General features: G+C 49.5%; 1 protein-coding gene across 1 annotated transcript in view; it reads left to right on the plus strand.

Moving 5' to 3' along the window:
* Window positions 1–11,423: 11,423 nt before the first annotated feature.
* The window catches only part of PRKAA2 (protein kinase AMP-activated catalytic subunit alpha 2), a 37,909-nt gene continuing 24,906 nt past the window's right edge, over window positions 11,424–24,426 (plus strand). Inside the window, exon 1 of the mRNA XM_075936056.1 lies at window positions 11,424–11,581. Within this exon, the coding sequence (XP_075792171.1) occupies window positions 11,488–11,581 (94 nt within the window). The 5' untranslated portion in view covers window positions 11,424–11,487. The remainder of the gene's footprint in view (window positions 11,582–24,426) is intronic.

A 24,426-nucleotide genomic window follows, 5' to 3' on the forward strand; every position in this document is an offset into this window, starting at 1 on the left:
CAACCAATGTAGGACCATGATTATGTTGGGTTGGTAGCAATACAGATGCGAGTGAGAAGAAGATTTAAAGTCATGTAAGACATCTTCAGATTAGGGATGTAATAGTGTAGTCAATAAACCGATTAACCAATAAGCAAAAGCTTATTGGTTAATGCTATAGATTACATGCATCCCCTCCGCCCTAGTAAATTTTTTAGCAGGCTGGCCAGCAGCCTGGCTCAGTGCCAGCTTGCACCGGGTCTGGAACCTACCCCTGCTGCGGCGCTGCAGCAGTATCAGAGGCAGCAGCGCGGGGAGACAGGCAGCTGGTCTGTGATGGGAGCTGGTTTTTAAACTGGCTCCCCTCGCGGACCAGCTCCCACCTGGCTCCCCACACTCCTTCCTCTGATACAGAGGCAGCAGTGCAAAATGGCAGGGGGCTCCTCGGGAGTGGGGCTGGAGCACACTGGCTGCCAGTCTCACTCCAGGGAGCTATAGTATAATCGAGTAACCAATAAGAATTCATGAGGTCAATTGATTATTCAAATAACTGATATTTAACATCCCTACTTCAGATTTGTTTGTTTTTCTCTATTTAATAACATTTTAAAGAAGTCACTCAAACCAAGACTTCTGACACAAAACTTCACATTAGAGACCCAACACAGCAAAGCTATGAGTGCTTGAAGTGTTTGGGCAGTGCTTTAATTTTAAGTCATATTTGAGAAAGGTTCCTGGCAGCTGGAGAAGGTAAGGACCTTATTCATAAAATCTTTGGCTACTTGCCATAAAAATGGCACATTTATTGAGTACAGAGGAAAAGTGTGGAATGTGCCTTTTCCACATCAGGAATGCATTTCTGCAATTCATAACTCCTTTCTCCTCTGCCCCCCTCCCATCGTTCACTAAAATGAAACCTTTTTTAGTTTGCCATTGGGATGGGGGAAGGGAGAGAATGGTTCTTAAGGGGACAAAACCCCGCAAAAGAGACACTTCATTTAAAACAATGTGCTTACTAAACACATGCACATATATATGCATGCTTGTGCATGTGTAACCTTGGGTAGGTTAGACTTCCCTGTCCTTCTCCAGTGTCTAAACCCCCCTCTCCCTATTCTCATAGAAAATAGCTACAAAAGCAGCATCTCCTCTCTTGCTATTCACACCTCCAGATCAGCTACTCCCTGACTGGATCCACCTCGTCATCTCCAGCCTCATTCTGGCCTGCATATTTATACCTGCCTCTGGAAATTTCCACTACATGCATCTGACGAAGTGGGTCTTTGCCCATGAAAGCTTATGCTCCTACACTTCAGTTAGTCTATAAGGTGCCACAGGACGCCTCGCCGATGTTGCTAACTGTGGCTTTATGAAATATTACATTTTTTCTTTCAACTGGAAATTCCTCCCACGTGTATATTAGTAACACATATGGAGCCAAATGCATATCAGGATCTGGGGTTATTTCTTCCTCATCTGCATCTGCTGCTGCTTTCATGGTCGACTACCACTCTGGGCACTGGAGGTGTCAAGCAACTCCTCTGAATATGGCCCCAGGTGATGCAAGAGCTCCAGCAGCAAAGCTTCCTCAAGGACTGGTATGAAAACCAGAGTCACTTCCCTAGCCAGTGGGTCACCTGCTGTTAGTCCGATACTAGAGTTTGGAGTGACAAGGTCACTGACATGGCTGCCAGGCTATCGTGAACCACTGCTGGCTCAGCGCAGTACTTAGCCAAACTCCTTGTAAAAGAGTCAGGATGATGGGGAATTCCCAGAGGTGCGGTTTTCATTCCTGGCTTTATGATGACGACACTTGAGGTGCTTAGTCTGCTCCTTGCCCTAATCACCAGACCTGTGACTCCCCAATGGTGACACCACTTGCCCATGAGACTGTGCAGTGGTTTTCAAACTTTTTTTCTTGTGACCCAGCTGAAGAAAATTGTTGTTGCTTGTGACCCAACGTAATTATGTCTTTTGATTCGAGTGAAGGCTCTGGAGGGAGGAGCCAGGAATGAGAGGTCTGGGGTGCAGGAGGAGGCTCCAGGTTGGGGTGGGGGTGGGGCTCAGGACTGGGCAGGGAGTTGGTGCTTGCGGTTGGACACGGGCTTCCCTCCAGTGGCTCCTGGTCAGCGGCACAGTGGGGGTGATAAGGCAGACCCACGGACCATGCAGCAGGTCTGACTCCTAGATGGAAGCAGCTTTGCATGCTGCTCTCACCTGCAAACACAGACCGTCTCCCAGCTCCCATTGGCTCCCACTGGGTAGGAGTCAGACCTGCTGCTGGACACTTCCAGGATGCAGCATAGTCCGCAGTGCCAGGACAGGCAGGAAGCCTCTCTCACCACCCCCACTGATCACTGGCTCACCTACAGCAAGGTGACCCAGTGCCTGACACTGTCACAACCCACAGTTTGAAAACCACTGGGATAGTGCAATAATGTCGTCAGAGGGACCCATGCCTGAGCTGCATCCACACTGCAAAATGACCATTTGGATTTGAGTCCCTGTGTGACTTGGGTTTGAACATGCCCCATTCACTGGATCGTGGATCCCAGAGGACTTGCTGGCCCAAGTCAGACAGAATTATGTGTAGATGGAAGAGGGTTTTGATCCTGAGGCATGAGTGTAGGCTTACATTGTGGTATAGACATACACTGATGACTTATTCCACCCCTCCCTCAAACAGACAAGCCAATAACCCACAGGGGAAGCCACTAAAAGCTGAGACCCTGGCTACATAGACTCTGAAAGGGTTCTGTTGTCCAAAGATTTCCATGTGGCTCACCCAAAATCCATGGGTATCTTCAGATCTGAGAATTACGTAAGAATATCAGAACAGACATACTGGGTCAGATCAAAGGTCCATCCAGCCCAATATCCTGTCTTCCAACAGTGGATAATGCCAGGTGCCCCAGAGGGAATGAACAGAACAGGTAATCATCAGGGCTACGTCTAGACTGCAAGCCTTTTTCGAAAGAGGCTTTTTTGAAAGATACTTTCGAAAAAGCCTCTTTCGAAAAAGAGCATCTAGACTACAATCAGCACTTTCGAAAAAGCAAGCCGCTTTTTTGAAAGAGAGCACCCAGGCTGTCTGAATGCTCTCTTTCGAAAAAGCACAGTTTGCATTACATAGTGCCTTTTTTCAAAAGAGCACTTAAAAAAAAGGCGCTATTCCTCATAAAATGAGGTTTTCCGTGGATCATAAAACCACCACGGTCTTTCGATTTAATGTCGACAGAAAGCAGTGGCAGTCTAGACGCAGGTAAGGATTTTTCGAAAAATCCCTGTAGTCTAGACACACCCCAAGCGATTCCTCTCCTGTCACCCATTTCCAGACCTTGACAGAGGCTAGGAATAACATTCCTACCCATCCTGGCTAATCAGTATTGATGGACCTAACCTCCAGGAATTTATCTAGTTCTTTTTTGAACCCTCTTACAGTCCTGATGTTCACAATATCCTCTGGCAAGTAATTAAATGGATGGAACCCATGGTTTCTTCCATAGAGGGAATGGGACAGCCAGTTGTCTACCCATATCAAAATTACCAAGAAATGCGCATGTCATGCATTCAGATTCACAGCAAGGGAGATTTTTCAAGGCAAAAATGGGAATTAGATGCTTGCAAGTCCCATTGACTTTCAATAGGAAATGGGTGTGTCATGGCCCATACGGGCCTTTCAAAACTCTTGCTCCCAATTTCCATTCCTACATGAAGGAATAATCTGCACAGAGATTAAGCTTTATATAAGTACATATATCACACATGTATGTGTGTCCAAACTGTCTCCTTATAAGTGGTCACCCTTATTACAGTGTTCATTGTGTTACATGTGTTATTTTCTACTATATTTACCTAGTGTTGCTCAGGTCCTAAACTCAGTTATTTTTTGGGGTTTTTTTGGAAAATAAAATGAAAATATCCATGCTTCATTTGAATAATTACTCTGGGGCGAGGATGGGGATGAGGGGTTCAGGATGAAGGCTGCCCCGGGAAGAGAGGAAAACCCCAGCCCTCTCTCATTGCAGCAGCTGGGAGACAAGAGAGAAGTGCCTCTCCATGGGCACTGTGGCTCCAGCAGGCACAGTTAGGGGAAGGGGTGCGTGTCCCCCAGCTGAGGCAGGTTCAGGTTCGTCTGCCCTTTGTGCTCCCCAGCCACAGTGGAGAATAGAGAACTGTGTTGTCTATTCCTCTTTGTCAGGGAGTCAGGGAAAGTGCAATGTTCCCATCTGAATGGGGGGGGTGTGTGTCAACCCCCCCTTCCCAACAGGGTACTTGGGGAGTGGGAGGCTCAAGGCTGGGGCAGTCTCAGATGGGGGGGCACCCCCAACCAGCTTCTTCACCTGCCTGGTGATTTTGTCTCTTTTCAGTATGGTTTATGAGAAGCAACCCCATTCCAGGCACATCCCATTTCCCTGGAACAGCCAAACTTTTACCTTGCTTCAAGTTATGATAAAGGGAAGCTGTATACTAAATTTGGTGGTCCTAGCTCTTAGCATTTAGGAGAAGTTCATGAATAGAAGGACAGACTGACTCAAAGACAAACTCTCTCAGATATATAGTAAATATAAGGAATTCCATGCCCACTACCACCACACATACTGGATTTTCTATGTGTATTGCCAACTTTACTGCACAAGGTACAGCCATACATGCTGGAATTTCATTTATGCTGACATTCATATTGAAAGCAGATGAAAATTAGATTTTGCAGATAGCTTAGTAATGTTTGCCCTGCATTTGGAATAATCTTTCCACACTGCTCAGCATGTTGTCATGCCTATTTCACCCCTGACTAACTAATCACAAGAAAGGTTTTTAAAAAGTTCACTCCAGAAAAGATTATTTCAAAAGCTATAGCACAACAGTTCAGTGTGTTTTCTTGGCCTGCATGCGGAGGTGTGACAAATAACACCAGTTACATAATATTAAATGGGAATTGTTTCCAGATAATACGTACAAGCCTCACAATGAATGTAGGGTTCACCATCCACTGCATTATCTCATTAACTATCTCCTCCAAATAGACCGAAAATCCAATCCCTAGAAAATCCACAGATTTAGGGTATTTGCAAGGATAGTATTGCCTTTTCTACAATATAGGCTGTCATTGAAATCAAAGAGTATTTTTGGTAGCAACAACTGTCACTACAACAGATGGAAAAGACTAATGCCAGCAGACGTGCAAACCTCCTTGCCCATTCCCAACCGAGAGAGGCTCAAATTTGGAGCTGGATTGGTTTCAGTTCAAACCCATCTTCACAAGCACGGACTGAAATCAAAGACAATGCCCCACCTGGACTTCAGCATGTGTGAAGCTGAGTCCTAAATATCTGATTCTCCATGGCTTTGCATCTTGTGCACAAATGAATCAAGAGTGACAGTGTTACAATTTTACTCTCTCTTTGCACGGGTGCGAATGGCTGCCGAGAGTGCAGAGCAATGGTGCACTGATGCAGGGTGTCCTTATCCAGTAACCTTAGAACTAACCAGTGAGATGATTGTTACAGGCAGCATCTTTTACTGCAACACTGGATTGCAAGCAAAATACACTATGCTCGATCTTGCAGATTTTCCCAGATTATTCTCAACTCCTACTGGCATTAGTGCGGTAAAAGCCTCACCAAGGCAAGTGGTACAGAATTTGGCCAAGTGCCTGTCTTTTAAAAATTTTATGTGTGCAATCTCCTTAGCACAAACGGGCTCTATGATTGATTGTTGCAATACTACAATACAAAATGCATAGGTGTCGTTTTATCCTCATTTGAAATCATTGGCAGCACTGTACACGTGGATTACATATTAAAATGAATTCATGCAAAAGGTGAGCGATTTCTATACTGTTTTACAATAAAACATACTTTACCATGACCCATACTTGAAATAAAAGTTTCTTTGGCAGCATCTTCGTTTGCTATTACATCACACCTCATATGGCATGCTGTGTCGGCCCTCAGGGACTTCTACTTAGCTGTCCCAATATTGGGGCCCACCTCCATTCTGCAGTGCTCCAAGGCAACCTGTTCTCCTCCTCTCCAAATGCATATCTTTTGGATACACTGCCACTAGTCAGCTCCAGTCTCTGGTGTCTGACCTCACATTATAATGATTTAATTTAGTCAGATTTGCAGCATATTTACAACATATTTTAAGGGGGAAAAAGTACACAACCAAACCTCAAAGCCATAACATTGTTCAGTCACGTTATTCCCCCTTGTTGTTACCAATATTTCATCTACTTACGGGCTGATCCCTCATAGTAAAAAGGATTGCCTAGTCTGGCATTGCCACCTGTACTTCTGTGCTGCTGCTGGCAGGGCACTGCCTTCAGAGCTGGGCACCCAGCCATGAGCTGCCACTTGGCAGCAGGGGTGTAGCCATGGGTGGTCCAGGGCCCATTCACTTATCATCCAGCCCCACCCTCTGGTCCAAGCTTTTCTCCTGCCTCAGGTCCTGGCCACTCAGCCTGTCCAGAGATGTTGCTGAGGAGCAGTCTTGGGTTGAAGGGCCTTGCCCAGCTGGAGAGAGAGGGCTGCAGAGCGGAACTTGTCCTGCTCTGCCCATCCGCCAGTACAGACACAGAGCCAGGTCAGGGACTTGCCCTGCTCCACCTGCCCAGCACTCTTGCCAAGGAGCAGGACTTAGGCACTCCCTAGCTGGAGTGCCAGAGCGGAGCAAGCCATCAACCCCACTCACTGGCAGCAATGCCAGGTAGGGGGCGCAGGACAAACCCCGCAGCCCGACCTTCTCCCCTAGCTGGAGTGCTGAAGCTCAGTGGCCAGAGTGGGGGCAAGCCTCGAACCCCACTGCCCAGCAGGACTGGTGGGCTGGAGGGCAGCGCAGGTGAGGGTGCATACTTCTTCAGTCTCCCCCCCATTTTCTCAAGCCCCCTGGCAAGACTGTCTATGGCCCCCAGAGGGCTGGAGGAGGGGAAGTGGGGCCCCCACTGGCTTCTATCCTAGCCCCCTCTCATTTCCAGCTCACCCCAGTGTCCCAGTTTGCCTATACCACTGCTTTATGCTAGGAAAGTTAAGGATTAGTTGACTACTTGACTATCCGATAAGCAAATGCTTATCGACAGGACAGTCAACAAGTCACTTCCCCCCGGCTGCCTGTATCAGACAGAGAAAGAAAGGGTAGGGGAGAAAAGAGGTGTACTTCAAAGTGGCAGCACCACACAGAACCCAGGGTCAACTGCTTCGTGCAGCACTGCTGCTTTGAAATGTCGCTGCTGTGGTGTTTCAAAGGGGCAGCGCTGCGTGGAGCCTGGGATCAGCTGGGGACTCCCCAGTTGACGCAGGCTCCGTGCGGTTCTATCATTTTGAATGCCGCAGGGAGCCCGGATCTGGCTCCTCGTGGCATTTCAAAGAGGCAGTGCCACTTGGAGCCCAGGGTGAAATGCCACAGCGGCATTTCAAAGGGGCAGTGCTGCCCTATCAACTAAATGAATAGTCAATGCAAAAATTCATAGACTATTCGATTAGTCAATTACATGATACTTAACATCCTTACTCTATAACTGGCCAGATCTGCAGACTAGGGATATAAAATTCCAATTAATCAGTTAACCATTTAAATGTTAGGTTAACCTAACGTTTATCCAGTTAACCAACTAAGCAGGATCCCGGGGTGGGGAGGAGGAACCACTTCAGCCGGGCTGGGTCAGCGCCCAGCCTGTAGGGCTCCCTCTTCCAGCCCCAGTCACGTGGGGCGAACTGCCAGCTCCCAGCCCCACACAGGGACCCAGTGGGGTTGGAGCAGCCCTCTGCCTGCTGCTCCTGGGTAACTAGTTACACGTCCACATTCCTACTGAAGGCAGTGCAGAAGTAAGGGTGGCAGCACCATGACTGACCCCAATAGTTTTGTGATTCCCCCCACAACTCCCTTTTGATGCAGGGCTCCCACTTTGACAAATGCTGGTCTCCTCCATGAAATCCGTATAGTATAAGGTGAAAGCACCCAAAAGACCAGGTTTCACTGAGGGAGACCCTATTTCACAGTCCATGATGTGTTTTTTATGGCTGTGAATTTGGCAGGGGACAAAATTTAATGCAGCTTTTTTCCCCCCTCTAGAGGCAACACCACATACTAGTCTTATTATACTTATGCTCCAGTAATTCGATCTTCCAGGGTACGATTTAGCAGGTCTAGTAAGGACCCACAAAATAAAATGTTGAGGATGTCCCCATCAGCCCCAATACTCCATGGGGTCATAAGGAATAAGAAAAATAGATTGGAAAGTTTCTCCCATTGACCTCCCAGAGTGGTGTCTCCAGAAAAATTCAATTTAAGGAATGTCCACTCCAGCTAGCCAAGTCTAATAGCTGCAGTTGCGTATCTTAAAATGAATTTCCCTCCCAGGCTATGTCTAAACAGCTTCCCTCTTCCACAAAAGCCTATGCAAATGAAGCACGAATTAGTATATTGCCACGCTTCATTTGCATAATTAATTAGGAGCCATTTTTGTGCAAGAGGTTTTTGTGCAAAAAAGCACTGTCTACACAGTGCCTTTTTGCGCAAAACCCCCCACTTGTGCAAGAGCCGTTCTTCCTGAAAAAATGAGGAAGAACGGCTCTTGGGCAAGAGGGTTTTTTTGTGCAAAAAGGCATTGTGTAGATGGCGCCTTTTTGCGCAAAACACTCTTGTGCAAAAATGGCTCCTAATTAATTATGCAAATGAAGAGCGGAAATTTGCTAACCCGCGCTTCCTTTGCATAGGCTTTTGCGGAAGAAGTCAACTGTGTAGATGTAGCCTCCATGCAGACTGGCCTAGACATTGGAGAGTCTGTTACCATCTCAGGGATTAAAAACCTATTTCTTTTATTTGGACAGTAAAGGGTGTTTTTGCTTTTAGTTCCAGAGGTCACAGCTTCAAAGCCCACAGGTGGCTTGTACGGCTGTGTTGTTACACAAGCATAGCTGTGTTGTTACACAAGCACCTTTTATCCAGGTTCTGCACCAGTCTGAGAGTGATGCTGCTACCGGGGTGCCAAGGGAGTGAGCTGCAAAGAAAGACATTAGTCTTGTTAATCTAAAGCTCCTACACAGCCTCCTTGCCAATTCTTTTACTGTGTAACATGAGGTTCTGTTTTGTTTTAACTAGCAAGAAGGGGAAAATCTTCATTAGAGACAAGGCCTAATTATCAATTAATAAGCATAGCCTTCAGGTGGTTAGTCTGGGTTATAAATAGCAAGTTTAAAATTATCTGTCTAGTTTCTGAGAGCAATTCTAACAAGAATGAGTAAAAATAGCCTGCTTGGAACAGCTGTGTTATCTGTTATTACATGACATGCTCATGTGTGATTGCTTCAGTGCTGAAATGGAAAAGCGTCACTAATGTTTATGATTACTGGTTTGTTTATAACCGCACTCTCTCAATGCTAGGCTTTCCAGCTAGTCAAGATGGGTCAATCTCTGCCCCAAGGAGTCTACAGCTTTGGGATTTTGAAATAACTTCATCCATGTCTATACAGCAGGCAGTTATTTCAAAATTATGTTGAAATACTGTCAAGCTGGAGGACTTCTTACTCCGACTCCTGTAACCCACATTGTACGAGGAGTAAGGGAAGTTGGAGGAAGAGTGCTCTATTTTGAAATCAGTGCTGTATAGACGCGCCCAATTTCGAAATAAGCTATTTCAAAATAAGCTACGCAATTGACGTAGTGCAATTTGCAAAGCTTATTTCGAGTTAAGCCCTGCTGTGTAGATGCAGATCAGGGGACAGGGACAGAACAAATATGGATTTTGTATGTAGGGCAAGGAGAAGAGGGTTTTCACGAACGCCTTAGTTTCTTATGCAATCACATCCATGCTTTCTTCCACATGGCCTGAAATATGCCCTTGCCACTCAACTGAGAAGCATGTTTGGGAATAGGATCAATGGGCAAGGAAGGTGGCTTTAACTGCTGCACAGATTTCTGATTATTAATATATCTATTCCTGTGTTATTGTTATTCTGTTGTCCTACTTAAATACCACAGAAATGCTCCTGCATCCAGGCCATTAAAATATAGCTCAGTACTACTGTTCATCAAACACTGGCACCTAAATACTAGTTTAAGGCTAGGCAATTGGTTACAGAGCAAGTGGTTCATGCAAAATAGAGTACTGCTCCCTCCCCTCCCACTCCCCTCCCACTCCCCTCCCCCCCGACAGTCTTGTCTCCTCTTCCCTCTATGGTATGGCATCAAACCTGTGTGATCTGGTACCCCTACCCCAAGCTCAGTGCCTTATCTTTGGGCTGGCAGTCGCAGCACTGTATCCCATCTTCATAATTTAGCACCACTCTCCCCACCCCCTGACCCTAGCCTAGTATCATGCAGTCTTCCTCCTCCAAGCTGCATCAATTTTTCCCTCAGTCTGGCACCCATGTTTCTCCCACCAGACACTGACCTAGCCCCATGCCCTCCTTCTGGCCTGACAATAACCCCTGCATCCACCTCCCCAGCCTCTCCTGCCTTCTGTCCAGCTTAGCACTGCCAAATCTCTTCCCCATCATCTTGGCACAATGTTCCCAACCTCCATCTCACTTTGCTACCCCTTCCTCCCCAGTTGGAATCCCTCCTCCAGCTTGATCTTACAATGTCCCCATTCCACATCTTCCACTGTTCCTTGGTCCCCATCCTCTCCCCCAGGCTGTCATGGACTGTGCTACCCACTTTCCCAGACTAGCATGTACCTCTCCCACCCTCCTTTTACATTGCCAGACCTGACACATAAGAACATCCAGACTGGGTCAGCCCAAAGGCCCATCTAGCCCTGTATCCTGTCTTCTGACAGTGGCCAGTTCCGGGTGCCCCAGAGGGAATGAACAGAACAGGCAACTAACAAGTGATTCATCCCTATCACCCTTTCCCAGCTTCTGGCAAACAGATACTAGGGACACCATGCTCCCCAAACATCCCCAATACCAACATGTGAACCATGCCTATCTCCTACTCCAACTCTGCGATTCTTCCTCCCCACCAGAGCGTGATATGCACCCCACCTCCCCCTGTGCATGTACCATGCATGCTGCCTCCCGCCCGGCCTCACCCAGTGCCATTCCTACCTGCCCCGGAGTCTGGCACCCACACCTCAGCATGGCACCTGCCCCACATGCACCATGCTTCCCTCCCAGCCCGACACCGCATCATTCCTATACCCACCTCAAATCTGGCACCCACCCCCTAAGCCTGGCAACCTCCCATGCAGGCACCATGCCCCCTGCCTGACACTGCCATTCCTACCTCCCCCAGGATGGCTCCCAACCCTCAGCCTGGCACCTGCACCTCAGCCTGGCACCCTAAACTCCATCCCCTATGCAGCCCCCTTGCCCCTCCCGGCCCGGCGCCGTGCCACTCCGACAGCCCCAAGCCTGGCACGATGCCATCCCCTCTCCCCACCCTCCCGTGCGTGCACCGTGCCAGCCCCCCGCCCGGCGGGCATCGCCCTGCCCGGGCCGCCCCTGTGCCCGCGCCCCCCCCCCCCCCCCGGCCCTGCTGCATTGTGGTCCGCGCGCGGCGAAGATGGCTGAGAAGCAGAAGCACGACGGGCGGGTGAAGATCGGGCACTACGTGCTGGGGGACACCCTCGGGGTCGGCACCTTCGGCAAAGTCAAGAGCTGAGTAGCGGGCGGGGCGCGGCGGGGAATCGGCATCGCCCGGCGCGGGAGAAGCGGCGCCGAGCTGGGAGCAGCCCTCGCCTCTGCTGCGCGCACTGCCCCTCGCCCCGCTGCCGGGCACCCCCTCCGGCCGGGCACCCCCTCGCTCCCGCCCCCCTCCGGCCGGGCACCCCCTCGCTCCCGGCCCCCCCCTCCGGCCGGGCACCCCCTCGCTCCCCCCCCCTCCGGCCGGGCACCCCCTCGCTCCCGGCCCCCCCCTCCGGCCGGGCACCCCCTCGCTCCCGGCCCCCCCCCTCCGGCCGGGCACCCCCTCGCTCCCGGCCCCCCCCAGGCCGGGCACCCCCCCGCTCCCGGCCCCCCTCCGGCCGGGCACCCCCTCGCTCCCGGCCCCCCCCCTCCGGCCGGGCACCCCCTCGCTCCCGGCCCCCCCCTCCGGCCGGGCACCCCCTCGCTCCCGGCCCCCCCCCTCCGGCCGGGCACCCCCTCGCTCTCGGCCCCCCCCCTCCGGCCGGGCACCCCCTCGCTCCCGGCCCCCCCCCTCCGGCCGGGCACCCCCTCGCTCCCGCCCCCGTCCCCCCCTCCGGCCGGGCACCCCCTCGCTCCCGGCCCCCCCTCCGGCCGGGCAGCCCCCTCGCTCCCGTCCCCCCCCCTCCGGCCGGGCACCCCCTCGCTCCCGTCCCCCCCCCCTCCGGCCGGGCAGCCCCCTCGCTCCCGTCCCCCCCCCTCCGGCCGGGCACCCCCTCGCTCCCGGCCCCCCCCTCCGGCCGGGCACCCCCTCGCTCCCGTCCCCCCCTCCGGCCGGGCAGCCCCCTCGCTCCCGTCCCCCCCCCTCCTGCTGGGCAGCCCTCTCGCTCCCGTCCTCAGTCCCCCTTCCACCACCTCCCGGCCAGGGAGCCCCCTCGCTCCCATCCCCATTCCCCCACCCCAGGCCAGGCAGCCCCCTCGCTCCCAGCCCCAGTCCCCCCCCCCCCAGCCAGGCAGCCCCCTCGCTCCCGTCCCTGAGGCACCCTCCGGGCCCCCTCCTCCCGTGCATGCACCATGCAACCCAGTCGCTCTTTTCCCCAGTCCCACCCCCGTCCCGGGTCGCCACCTCGCTCCCTTCCCTCAAGCACCCCCCCCGTGCACCCCTCCCGTGCATGCAGTCCCATACGCAAGGCATCCATGGGGCAGCTGCCCCCTCCCTTGTGCATATGCCCCTAGGGCCAGGGCAGCCACAGAGAAGTCCCCTCACTCCCTTCCCCCAAGACACCCCCTGGGGATGCGTTCCCCCACCCTACATGCACCATGCAGCCTCCTCATTCCCCTCCCCAGCCCCATCCCTAGGGCAGGTCAGCCCCTTTGCACCCCTAGTGCCCACACCGGGCAGCTCCCCTCCCCTGCATGCACCGTGCAACCTCCTCACTTCCTTCCCCTAGGCCAGGGCAGCCACTGGGCAGCCCCCTTGCTCCCATCCCCCAAAGCACCCACTGGGCAGCCCTGCCCTCTCCATATATGCAGCATGCAGCTCCCTTAGCTCAAACCCCCAGGTCATGTACGGAGCAGCCCACCTTCCCATCAGTGCAGGCATTGTGCAGCCTCCTTGCTGTCATCCCTCAGGGTACCCACTGGCAGCCTCTTGTGCAGGCCCTATGCAGCCCCCATGCTTCCTTTCCCAGGGCACAAGCCATGCAGTCCCACCCCCTTGCCCCAGTACATGCAACCTCCCATTCCCTGACCCAGCACGAGCATAGTGCAATTCCCTTCTTGCCACCTGGTTTCCTCCACAGGCCCGCACTGCTCCCTCCCTCTCATGGATACACTGCATGAAGCCCTGTGCACTCCCTCTCCCATGTACACTCTTGCCTGTGCCCAGTGCAACAGGTGAGGCCTGTACAACCTGTAGTTACTATGTAACTACTCTGTGTCTCCCTCACCACTCCAGTGCCTGTATTCCACAGTGGAGCCTTTCCCTGTCCTTCATAAATCAGGCCAGTCAGGCAGCATCAGGAATCCAGTTCCCCTGTGCATGCTCGGTGGTAGCTGTGCCTTAGCCACAGCAGGGGTCAGGCCTTCTTACTGTTGGTTACTATTGCCAGAAAACACAGTGCCTGGGATTGCTATGCAGGGAACCAGACCTGGCAACCAAGGCTGGAAATATTTGCCTGGGGAGTGTTGAGGCAGCAGCACAACATAATCCACATAGATGCCAGGCTGCAGGAGCCAGGCAGGCTAGCAACTTGGTTAAAGGAAGACTGTGGTGTTTAAAACGGAATGGTAGCCTCCCTATTGTTCACCTCAGAAGAGTAGGGTGTTCAGCTGACCAGATGCACTGATTTTCATAGGACAGTTGCAGTGTTGGGGATTATTTCTTTTAGAGGCACCTATAATCTCCTGACCACCATCCCAGATTTTTTCATTTGCTACCTGTCATCATAGGGTATTCACTTTAATGCTTCCCTCTGTACTTAGTGTGTGGCCTTCCTAAAGCTGATATGTCTCTGCTGCCCAGGAGGCACTCTAGAGCAAATGTGGGTAAAATATGGGCTGGATCTGGCCTACCATGATGCTCTGGGCCGCCAGCATCCCGTGTCTCTATGGGACTCCCTCATGCCACTCAAAATGGCCAGCTGCTGGGGCCACCATGGGATCTCCATGCCCTGCCCCTGCCCCCAGCACCATCCTCGCAGCTCCCATTGGCCAGAAACCAGCCAATGGGAGCTGTCTGGGTCATGCGTGCAGTATAGGCTGTGCCCAGAGGCCCTCCCAAGGAGTGTGTGGTGTGCAGAGATGCACACTCTGGCCCCAGTAGCTGGTTGCTTTGAGCAACATGTGGGTCCACAGCAGGCAGAGAGTTTGCCTGAGGGTTCTACTGGGCTGCTGGCCAGGAGCCACCTACTATGATACATGTCTCCCAGCCAGAGCTTGCACCTGGCACCCCACTCCATCCCTGCCAGCTCCCTGCCCTAGGTCACAACCCAAACCTTCTACACCCTCCTCCAGGTCACAGCCCCTTCCCAGAACCTGCACCCTTCGTAGATTGCTCTTCCAGGTGAAAAATCCTCTTCTGTACCTATACCCTGTCCTGGACCCTGCAACTCAATCCCCCAAGCTGAGGTGACAGCCTTCTCCAGCCCCAGATCACAACCCACTCTTTACTAACCATACTCAGCCATTTCTAACCCTGACTTCTACATTCCTCCTTTGCTTGTGGGTAAGAATAGAGTGTTCAAACTGTCAGTCGTGCATGTAGAGGAAATTGGAAACAAAATGGTGAATAAAGAGACCTGTCTTAGCTAGGCACCATTTAGTTCCATCTTGTCACCACTGCAGAAGATGTAGCTGGTATCATGTTAGGGAATAGGGGAGGTGCACACGAGCCAAAGATGATCTCTTCTCCCTTGCCCTAAAGACATCATACATACTCCCAGTATCAAAGCAGCTTTGGGTTGAGAATTGTAGCAGAAGGGTCAGGGTTGATTTATGCATAAGGATTCCTACCATAGAGGCTGATTTCGTAATCAGTCAAAATTCACCTTGCACTTTCAGCTCAGCTACGGGCTTTGCCTCAGTTGTCTGAAAGATGTGTGAATAAAAATCCATGCACCTTCTTTTTTCCTTAATAATTCCAGTGTTACTTCCAATTCATTTGGACTTTTCTCATGTAACAGCACCAAAGAAAAATACACAGTTCATCTGTTCTCTAAGAAGAAAAATTGTTCCTCTTCACTTGAAAAATCCCAAATGCTCAGAATAAAAAGTTATTGGGAAATATAAATAAGCCTAGCAAAAGGGGACCATTTAAATAATCAGATCATTCCTGTGTACAATCCCAACTTTCATACTCAGCCAACAGTTTCCAAAAGACATGTTTAAAGCAATGTAAACAATTTGTATGTAAGAAAAGTCCTTTTGATGGAGTAGTGGCTTTATGTATTATTTTTCTTAGTATTTTGCCCAAACACCATCCCCTTTTCTAGTGGGAGTTTAGCATGTGCACGATGGACCTGTGATTTCCAAACCAAGAGTAAAGTAGGTGTATTCTTTGTATGCTGAATTATAGCAATTTTGATTTAATGGGCACTAGAGTAACCTGTAATGCCACAGGACTCCTGTAATCATTAAGTTGTAATAAGAAACATGAAGGAAATTAGATATATTATGAGCTATTGATTCAAGCTTACATATATATTCCATAATTATTTCCTATTCACTAAGAATATGAAATATGTAATCATTGTTCAGGCTGATTTGTTTTTAATAACCCTAGTGATTTGGTACCATCACTTTGCACAGTGTGTTAGCAAAGTCGCTGTTCTTGCCCCCCCCCAAAGGTGTATGCTTCAAAGATAAAATATAAGGTACTGCACAGTAATTAAGAAGGGGAAAGGGTGTGGGGTTATTGAGGAGGAAAAAGGATTTCTTGCAGATGGACAGTTTTAAGCAAGGACTGGATTTTGGTTAAAAGAGAAAGATAACAGGATTCAGCAAGAAATCCAATATGGGATGGCTTGAGTGCCTAGAAAGAGTTGAGAGAAGAGTCAAAGACAGCACTGAGATTACAGGTCACAAGATTTCATTAGGTGTAGTCAAAATTATAGGAATTAATAATAGCAGTATAGAAAAGCAGCATCCAAGAACCCCAGCCAAGATGATGGTACCATGTCCTGTGCACCATATATACAGATCAGAGTCAAACCCTGTGCCAAAGGGCTGGCAAGCCAGAAGACAAAATAGCCATAAATAGAGGTTGGTGATTAGGGATGTAATATTATAGTCAATTAACTGTTAAGCAAAAGCTTATAAGTTAATGCTATAGACTACATGCATTTCTCCCCCGCCCCTACCACACATACATACCCCTTCCCAGTTAATTTTTTAGCAGGCTGGCCAGCAGCCCAGCTCAGTCCTGGCTTGCTGGGTCTGAAACCTACTGGCTACAGCTCTGCATTTAAAGTGTATTAGGAGCCAGGCAGGCAGGCAGCCTGGCTTAGTTCCGGCTTGTGCCGGGTCCGGGAGCTCAGACAGTCCCCCCACCCCGGACAGCGGCTGCTGCCAGCCTGTGCTGCTGCCTCTGTAACAGAGGCAGCAGCGCAGGGTGGCAGGCCAGCCAGTCTGCGAGGGGCTCCCCTTGCAGACCAGCTCCCGCCTGGCACCTGCGCTGCTGCCTCTGATAGAGGGGCTCTTCAAGAGTGGGGCCGGAGTGCACTAGCTGCCAGTCCCACCCCTGGGGACTGTAGAATAATCGACTAACTGATAAGTATTCATGAGGCTAATTGACTATTCAATTAACCAATATTTAATATCCCTAATGGTGATATAACATACAAGCCCCTGGTCGGATCCTTCAGCACCTGTGTCAAGAAGTTATCCCCAACATTCTCCAAAAACTTCCTGGATTGCCTGTGTACTGCCGTATTGGTTTCCCAGCAGATGTCAGGGTGATTAAAGTCCCCCACGAGAACCAGGGCCTGCAATCTGGAAGCTTCGCTCAGTGGTCCGAAGAAAGCCTCCTCTACCTTATCCACCTGATTCGGTGGCCTGTAGCAAACACCATCCACAACATCAATGCTGTTGTTTGCTCCTTTAAACTTAAACCATAGACTCTCAACAGGTTTTTCTCCCTCTTTATACTGGAGTTCAGAGCAATCGTAGTGCTCTTACATATAGTGCAACTCCTCCTCCTTTTCTCCCCTGCCTGTTGTTCCTGAACAGTCTATACCCTTCCATGACAGCGCTCCAGTCATGTGAGTCATCTCACCAAGTCTCTGTTATCCCAATTAAATCATATTTCTTGGTCTGGGCCAGGGCCTCTAGTTCTTCCTGTTTGTTGCCCAGGCTTCTCGCATTAGTGTACAAACACTTCAGGTAACCAGTTGATCGTCCTATCTTCTCCATTCGAAACATGGGTCCTCCTTTATTGCCCCTTCCTCTCTGCATTTCTTCTCGGTATCCGGCTTCCCCACTCCCCTCAGGGTTTTGGTCACTGTCCCCCGACGAACCTAATTTAAAGCCCTACTCACTAGGTTTGCAAGCCTGCCTTCGAAGATGCTCCTTCCTCTCTTCGTTAGGTGGATCCCATCTCTTCCTAACAATCCTTGTGCCCGGAACAGAGTCCCATGGTCGAAGAAACCAAAGCCCTCTCTGCGACACCATCTGCGCAACCACGCATTTACGTCCTCAATTCGACGATCCCTGCCCAGTCCTTTCCCTTCAACAGGGAGGATAGAGGAGAATACCACTTGCGCTCCAAATTCTTGGATCCTTCTTCCTAGCGCTACATAATCCGCAGTAACACACTCAAGATCATTCTTGGCCGTATCATTAGTTCCCACGTGGAGAAGCAGGAAGTGGTAGCGATCCGAAGGTTTGATCAGCTTGGTAAGCCTCTCAGTGACATCCTGAATGCGAGCTCCCGGTAAGCAGCACACCTCTCAAGATTCCAGGTCCGGACGGCAGAGGGATGGCTCAGTCCCTCTTAGGAGGGAGTCCCCGACTACCACCACCCGTCGTTTCCTTTGGGGACCGTGGAACCCCCATCCGTAGGACTATGCATCCCATGCCTTCCAGTAGATGGTGTTCCCTTCTGGTTTCTTCCTTTTGAGGTCCCTTCCAGAGCTTTCAGCACTGCAGAGCCTGTGGAGAGAGCTTGAAAGCGATTGCTTACCTCTATAGCATCGGGGGATTCCCGTGCTGGCCTTTTTCCCCTTCTAGAAGTTACATGCTGCCAGTTCTCTTCTTGGTCACATACTGCCCTCTCTGGCTCTTCTGCCTGCCGTGCTTGAAGGATTAAATGCTGCCTTCTATCGAGGAAGTCTTCATCCTCTCTGATCAAGCGTAGGGTCGACACTTGGGCCTCCAGTCCTCTAATTTTTTCTTCCAAAATGTCAACCAGCTTGCACTTGGTGCAGATGAAATCCGTTCTTTCTTCCGGGAGGAAGACAAACATGGCACACGCTGTGCAGGTAACAACAGCAGACCCATCACCAACCATCGCTGCTGTCCTGGAAAAGGGATTGAAAAAGAAAGGCAAGAGAACCTCCCACCCTTCCCTCTCCGCTTCCGAACTCCCTCTCAAAACTCCCTGTTAGCAATCACCTGTTCGCAAGCTCCTTGGTCGCTTGCCCACTGCCTTATAAAGCCCCTCCCCCTACCAAGGCTCAGCCAATCAGCAGAGGCTTCTAGAATTCAAACTTTAATTAGAAGCCAACAGTTTCCACCTGCCAATCACAGCACAAACTCCATCAAGGGGAGGGGGAGGGCAGAGGGGAGGTGGAAAAAAAAAAGCCTCACTCTCAAACACCGGGGAAAATAAATAAATAAACAAACAAAAAAACAAAAAAGAACACACACCAACCCTCACACAAGCTCAGCACACAGTAAGAAAGCCCCAACAACAAAACACACTTCCCTCAAGAGTCCTGTATCTGCTTCTCCTTCACCTGGAGAACTCCCTCTCTAAACTCCCTGTTAGCAATCACCTGTTCGCAAGCTCCTTGGTCGCTTGCCCACTGCCTTATAAAGCCCCTCCCCCTACCAAGGCTTTGTTATATACCTTGACTTTAGCAAGGCTTTTGATACGGTCTCCCACAATATTATTGCCAGCAAGTTAAGGGATTGTGGATTGGATAAATGGACGGTAAGATGGATAGAAAGATGGTAGAAGGCCGGTCCCAGCGGGTAGTGATCAATGGCTCGATGTCAGGTTGGCGGTCGGTTACTAGCAGAGTGCCCCAAGGTTCAGTTCTAGGACCGGTTTGGTTCAATATCTTTATTAATGATCTGGATGAGGGGATGGATTGCACCCTCAGCAAGTTTGCGGATGACACTAAGCTGGGGGGAGAGGTAGATACGCTTAAGGGCAGAGATAGGGTACAGAATGACTTAGACAAATTGGAGGATTGGGCCACAAGAAATCTGATGAGGTTCGACAAGTGTAGAGTCCTGCACTTGGGACGGAAGAATCCCAAGCACAGTTACAAGCTGGGGACCAACCGGTTAAGTAGCAGTTCTGCAGAAAAGGACCTGGGGGTTACAGAGGATGAGAAGCTAGATATGCGTCAACAGTGTTCCCTTGTAGCCAAGAAGGCTAATGGCATATTAGGTTGCATTAGGAGGAGCATTGCCAGCAGATCCAGAGATGTCATCATTCCCTTTATTCGGCTTTGGTGAGGCCGCATCTGGAGTATTGTGTCCAGTTCTGGGCCCCCCACTACAAAAAGGATGTGGACGCATTGGAGAGGGTCCAGCGGAGGGCAACCAAAATGTTTAGGGGGCTGGAGCATATGACTTATGAGGAGAGGCTGAGGGACTTGGGTCTGTTTAGTCTGCAGAAGCGAAGAGTGAGGGGGGATTTGGTAGCAGCCTTCAACTTCCTGAAGGGAGGTTCCAAAGAGGATGGAGAGAGGCTGTTCTCAGTAGTGACAGATGGCAGAACAAGGAGCAATGGTCTCAAGTTGTGGTGGGAGAGTTGAGGTGGATATTAGGAAAAACTATTTCACTAGGAGGGTGGTGAAGCACTGGAATGAGTTACCTAGGGAAGTAGTGGAGTCTCCATCCCTAGAGGTGTTTAAGTCTCGGCTTGACAAAGCCCTGGCTGGGTTGATTTAGTTGGAATTGGTCCTGCCTAGAGCAGGGGGCTGGACTTGATGACCTTCTGAGGTCTCTTCCAGTTCTATGATTCTAAGCAAATGGTTATGATGAAGAATCAGGGCAGCTTTGTTTATTACTGTACATGTTTTATTCTCCTTTTTAATTGGGCAGGGTTAGGAGAAGGGAAGTTAATAATAGGAAATGAGTTCTCTCACTGTCCCATAAACTCTTCTGTTTGAGTTGTGCTACTTGCAAGCACATTAAATGCTTTGACGTTTATGGCATCAATGAAATCCAAGTGCCTACATACAGAGTTTCTGTGTAGAGCTAGGGCATTTGGGGACATCACCGGTCATTAAACTTTCATGATTGGTGCAACTGCTTGCAAGAGAAATATTGTTTCTTTTCACCACTATTTTCTGCTCAAAAGTAACTAAATCAGAAAGGGCCATTTTTAGAAACAGATTTGTTCACATCTCTTCTGTGCTTGCCTTGCTCACCTCTTATGATGCAGGTTTGCCATACACTGGCCACTGTTCAATAGAAGAAGTAGGTACCTAAGGAGAGTAAAGCTGTTCATTTTCTTTTGACTTGGCTTCTTTGAGGCTGCAGTCAGCACTGATGACTAGCCCTTGCGGTCATTGTCTTGTAAGCACTAGATAGCGGCTGCTTTTCCTCTCATTGCCCCCATCACTTCCACCACAGGACTAACCTCCATTAGTCCAGGCTTTGATAGACCCAGGGGCACTTCTGTTTGTGGTTTTTGGCTTTGCAGGAAGTGGCCAGAACAGTAGTAACGAATCAGAAAGTGTCAAAAGCGACTTTCAAAGGTAGACCTCCCCTCTCTCTCCCACCACCTTTCTCTTCTAGGGCACAATTGAGAAAGCAAATGATTTGGCTTAGTTGGTGTTAGCTTTCTGAGAAATTCCCTCTTTCTTCCCAGTGGCTCATGGTGAATGCCAAGAGCTGAAAGCAGTAAGGGGCTTATGTCAGGCCACTGAAGTCAGGGAAAGACATCTATTGACTCTCATAGTCTTTGGAGCACACCCTGAATGTGTGTAATAAAGAGAGAAGTGCACTGAAAAATGGCAGTGATATCAGTAGTCCAGGAGTATGAGTCTTTGGGCCTGGTGGGCTCCTCTCTTTAGGAGGAAAAGCTACATCAAAATCTCAGAGTCGCTCCTTTGTGGAGTGCCTTTCCGTCCAGAGGGAGGACTTTATGACTCCATGGAGGCTTAAATCCTTCCAACCCCAAAGATCTATGGGTCTGAGTAGCACTACCTCTCACCCTGGTCTTTCCCTCCACACACATAATAAGGTCACCCCACTGGTTTCCAACAGCAGCCAATGATACTGAGAAGCTTCACAGTTGCATACAACTTCTCACTTCACTCGTCAGTGGGAGGAGATGTGTGGAGGAAAGTTCTAGCGACATCAGCTCATGGAGGTTTCCAGGCAGACAACCACCAAATTCTAAAAGGGAACGTGTTTGTGGAGTGTGCATATGTGATGTTTCTGGGGGATTTCTGCAAGTCTCAAGGGAGCATACATTGGAGCTGCTACTCCCCTCCTCTGTTTCACAGTCCCACCATTCAAGATATGTTCATATTATTGCACCTCCACCAGAATCAGGGGAGTGCAAAGCCTTTTATTTTGGGCTGTTTTGTGAGCAAACAGCAGGAACCGCCCCAAGAATCTGGAGGATCTTAGTTCTAAAACCTTTTCTAATATAAGTGTTTAACTAGCCTGAAAAAGTGTTCAGGTACTGCGAGCAACAGGTTTCCCTGCTTCCCTGCCGCAGGCCAAAAAGTTTGAGAACCACTGCTCAAGACAAAACATGCCCAGCTTTTTAAACCTTTCCTCATAGATCAGGTTTATCAGTTTTGTTGCTCTCCTCTGCTCTGTTTCCAGTGTGTCTACTTTGGTCCTGCTGTGAGGGCAAGGGACTGCACTTGATGACCTTTTGAGGTCCCTTCCAGTTCTAGTATTCTGTGAGTCTAAGAGGTTGCCCATGATAGATAGACACAGTACTCTAGCTGAGGTCTCACCAGTGCCAAGTAGAGTGGGATAATTACCTGCCATGTCTTACATATGACACTCCTGTTAATACCACTCAGAATATGACCCTTTTAGCATCTGCATCATGTTGTAGGCTCACAGTCCATTTATAATCTATCATAACCCTCAGCTCCTTTTCTGCAGTATTACCCTTAGCCACATGGGCAGCTAGTATGGTAAGCAGGGGAAGGCATTGGCCCCACCCACATTCCGTTCCCAGAATGCCTGCTGTAGGCGTCCTGGGGTGGAGTGTTACTACCCCAGTGTCCATCCTCCCTGTGCACTTAGCTGGGGGCACTGTAGCTGTGCACCTTCTGCCCTCCCCATGTTCTGAGGCCGGGGAGGCTAGGGCCACGCGCCCTCCACCCTTCCTGTGCTCCAGGGATGGGGAGGCTGGGGCCCATGTACTTTCTGCCTTCCTCTGCCCGTGGTGGGGTGGGGTGCGGGTGGGACCTCAACAGAAGGACTGGGGTTAGGGTGGGGGGCTTGCCTCCCCCAGCTCAACTTTCACAGTCCACCCATGCTTAGCCAGTTATTCCCCATTGTGTAGTTGTGTGTCTTGTAGAGGAGCACAGTGTCTGAACTAGACCCAGCAGCAGACGATAAAATCATTAGAAAGAACAGAACACAAGCTAACAACCAAAGATAAAATGGAGGTTAGGCACCACAACCTACTAAACATGGCACAAATGTGTGTTTACTCTAGCATGGACAGATTCCTCTGGCTGGAAACAGCTACATTAGAACCCTAAAGTTTTTAAAAGGCAATGTATAGTTTATCTCTCAAGACATTCATATAAGCTTAACAAGTCACTGGAGAGTGAAACAACAATATCACTGTATCTAATGCTTACTGTAAGCAAAAGATGAATGGATTAGAAAGCAGACTGTTTATCTTTAATTATTAATGTGTTTGAACTAAAAAAACCCTGCAAAGGTGGGTGTTGTTTTTCAGGGAAGGAAAGGAGATAAGCTATTCAGTACCCATTACTTTTTTTAAATGCAATCTTTCAGGCCTTGTCTAGTATTCTTACAAGTGAGGACAGGAGTGATGTAAATACACAGTAGAAGGGAGCACGCTGTCCTTTTGACTTCCCGTACTCCTCGTGAAAGCAGGACAATCAGCATTGATGGGAACACCCTCTCAGTTCGAATTAGTGTGTCTTCACTAGACCCGTTAATTCGAACCCCAGAAAATCAACTACGGCTGTTTTGAACTTATCTGTAGCTTATATAAGAGGTGTGGCAAGGGATGATTCTTTAATATCGGAAAATGGTTTGAGATTCTCCAATGGAAGGTGCTCCATGCACACACACAAAGTATTATTTATTATGCTTTCTACTGTTGGGGTGTGTGATTTGTAGGCCTAAAATGTGCGGTTTCTGTTTTCCTGCAAATCTTATGTCCTATGGGTTTATCCATCCCTGATGCTGGGTCTGTAGATATTGATCTGATGTGCTCTATGCTGGTCACCCTTTTCTCTCCGCCCACTCTTCTTCATCACAGTATATAACCTGTACTCCATGTACATGCTACATTAACCCTGGCTGAAAGAGAGACTGACTTCTTTCCAGCACTATGCCACAAAGGGCCTGGGGAGAATTTTCCCAGTGCAGGGTCACCATACATAAGCATATCGTGTCGCCCTCACAGATCCCAGAGCAGAGTTTGCTTTAGTATAGGGTTTTCAGAGGAGGCTTTAAACCAGAGCAATCCTTCAGAAGCTGTTATTTCCAGAGTCCCAAGAGATGCAAAGATGCCTTCTAATAGTGATGACTGATATTGTCTGTGGACTGTGCAGTGAGAATGACCCTGTTTACATTAGCCTATCGTTAAAACCTTGATTTCCATGCATGATGCAAACTGTAGCATACTACATTTCCATTTCTGCTTCATAATATTTAAAACATTAAAATAGGCATGCAAAGCTGTGCTTTTATTTTCAAGTGTGGCCAAGTGTTTTATTTTTAGGATATGCTTATTGAGGAAAGAATCTCTGCAGGGCTTATCTCTTTGCTAATAATAATGACCTCATCCAGCCACAGTGGTAACAGCGTTCCTGCTCTGTCGTTTTCATGCTCTTTTTCGGTCCACACTCAGACATTGCAATGTGCTTTAACAATCAGCTCAAAACTTTTAAAATGGTAAGCTTTTAATACTGTAACAGCAGGATTTATCCATAAAACAATTAACACTCCCTATTTTGTGCTTCAGATT

This window comes from Pelodiscus sinensis, chromosome 9 (genome assembly GCF_049634645.1).
Source record: "Pelodiscus sinensis isolate JC-2024 chromosome 9, ASM4963464v1, whole genome shotgun sequence".
Taxonomy (NCBI): Eukaryota; Metazoa; Chordata; order Testudines; family Trionychidae; genus Pelodiscus; species Pelodiscus sinensis.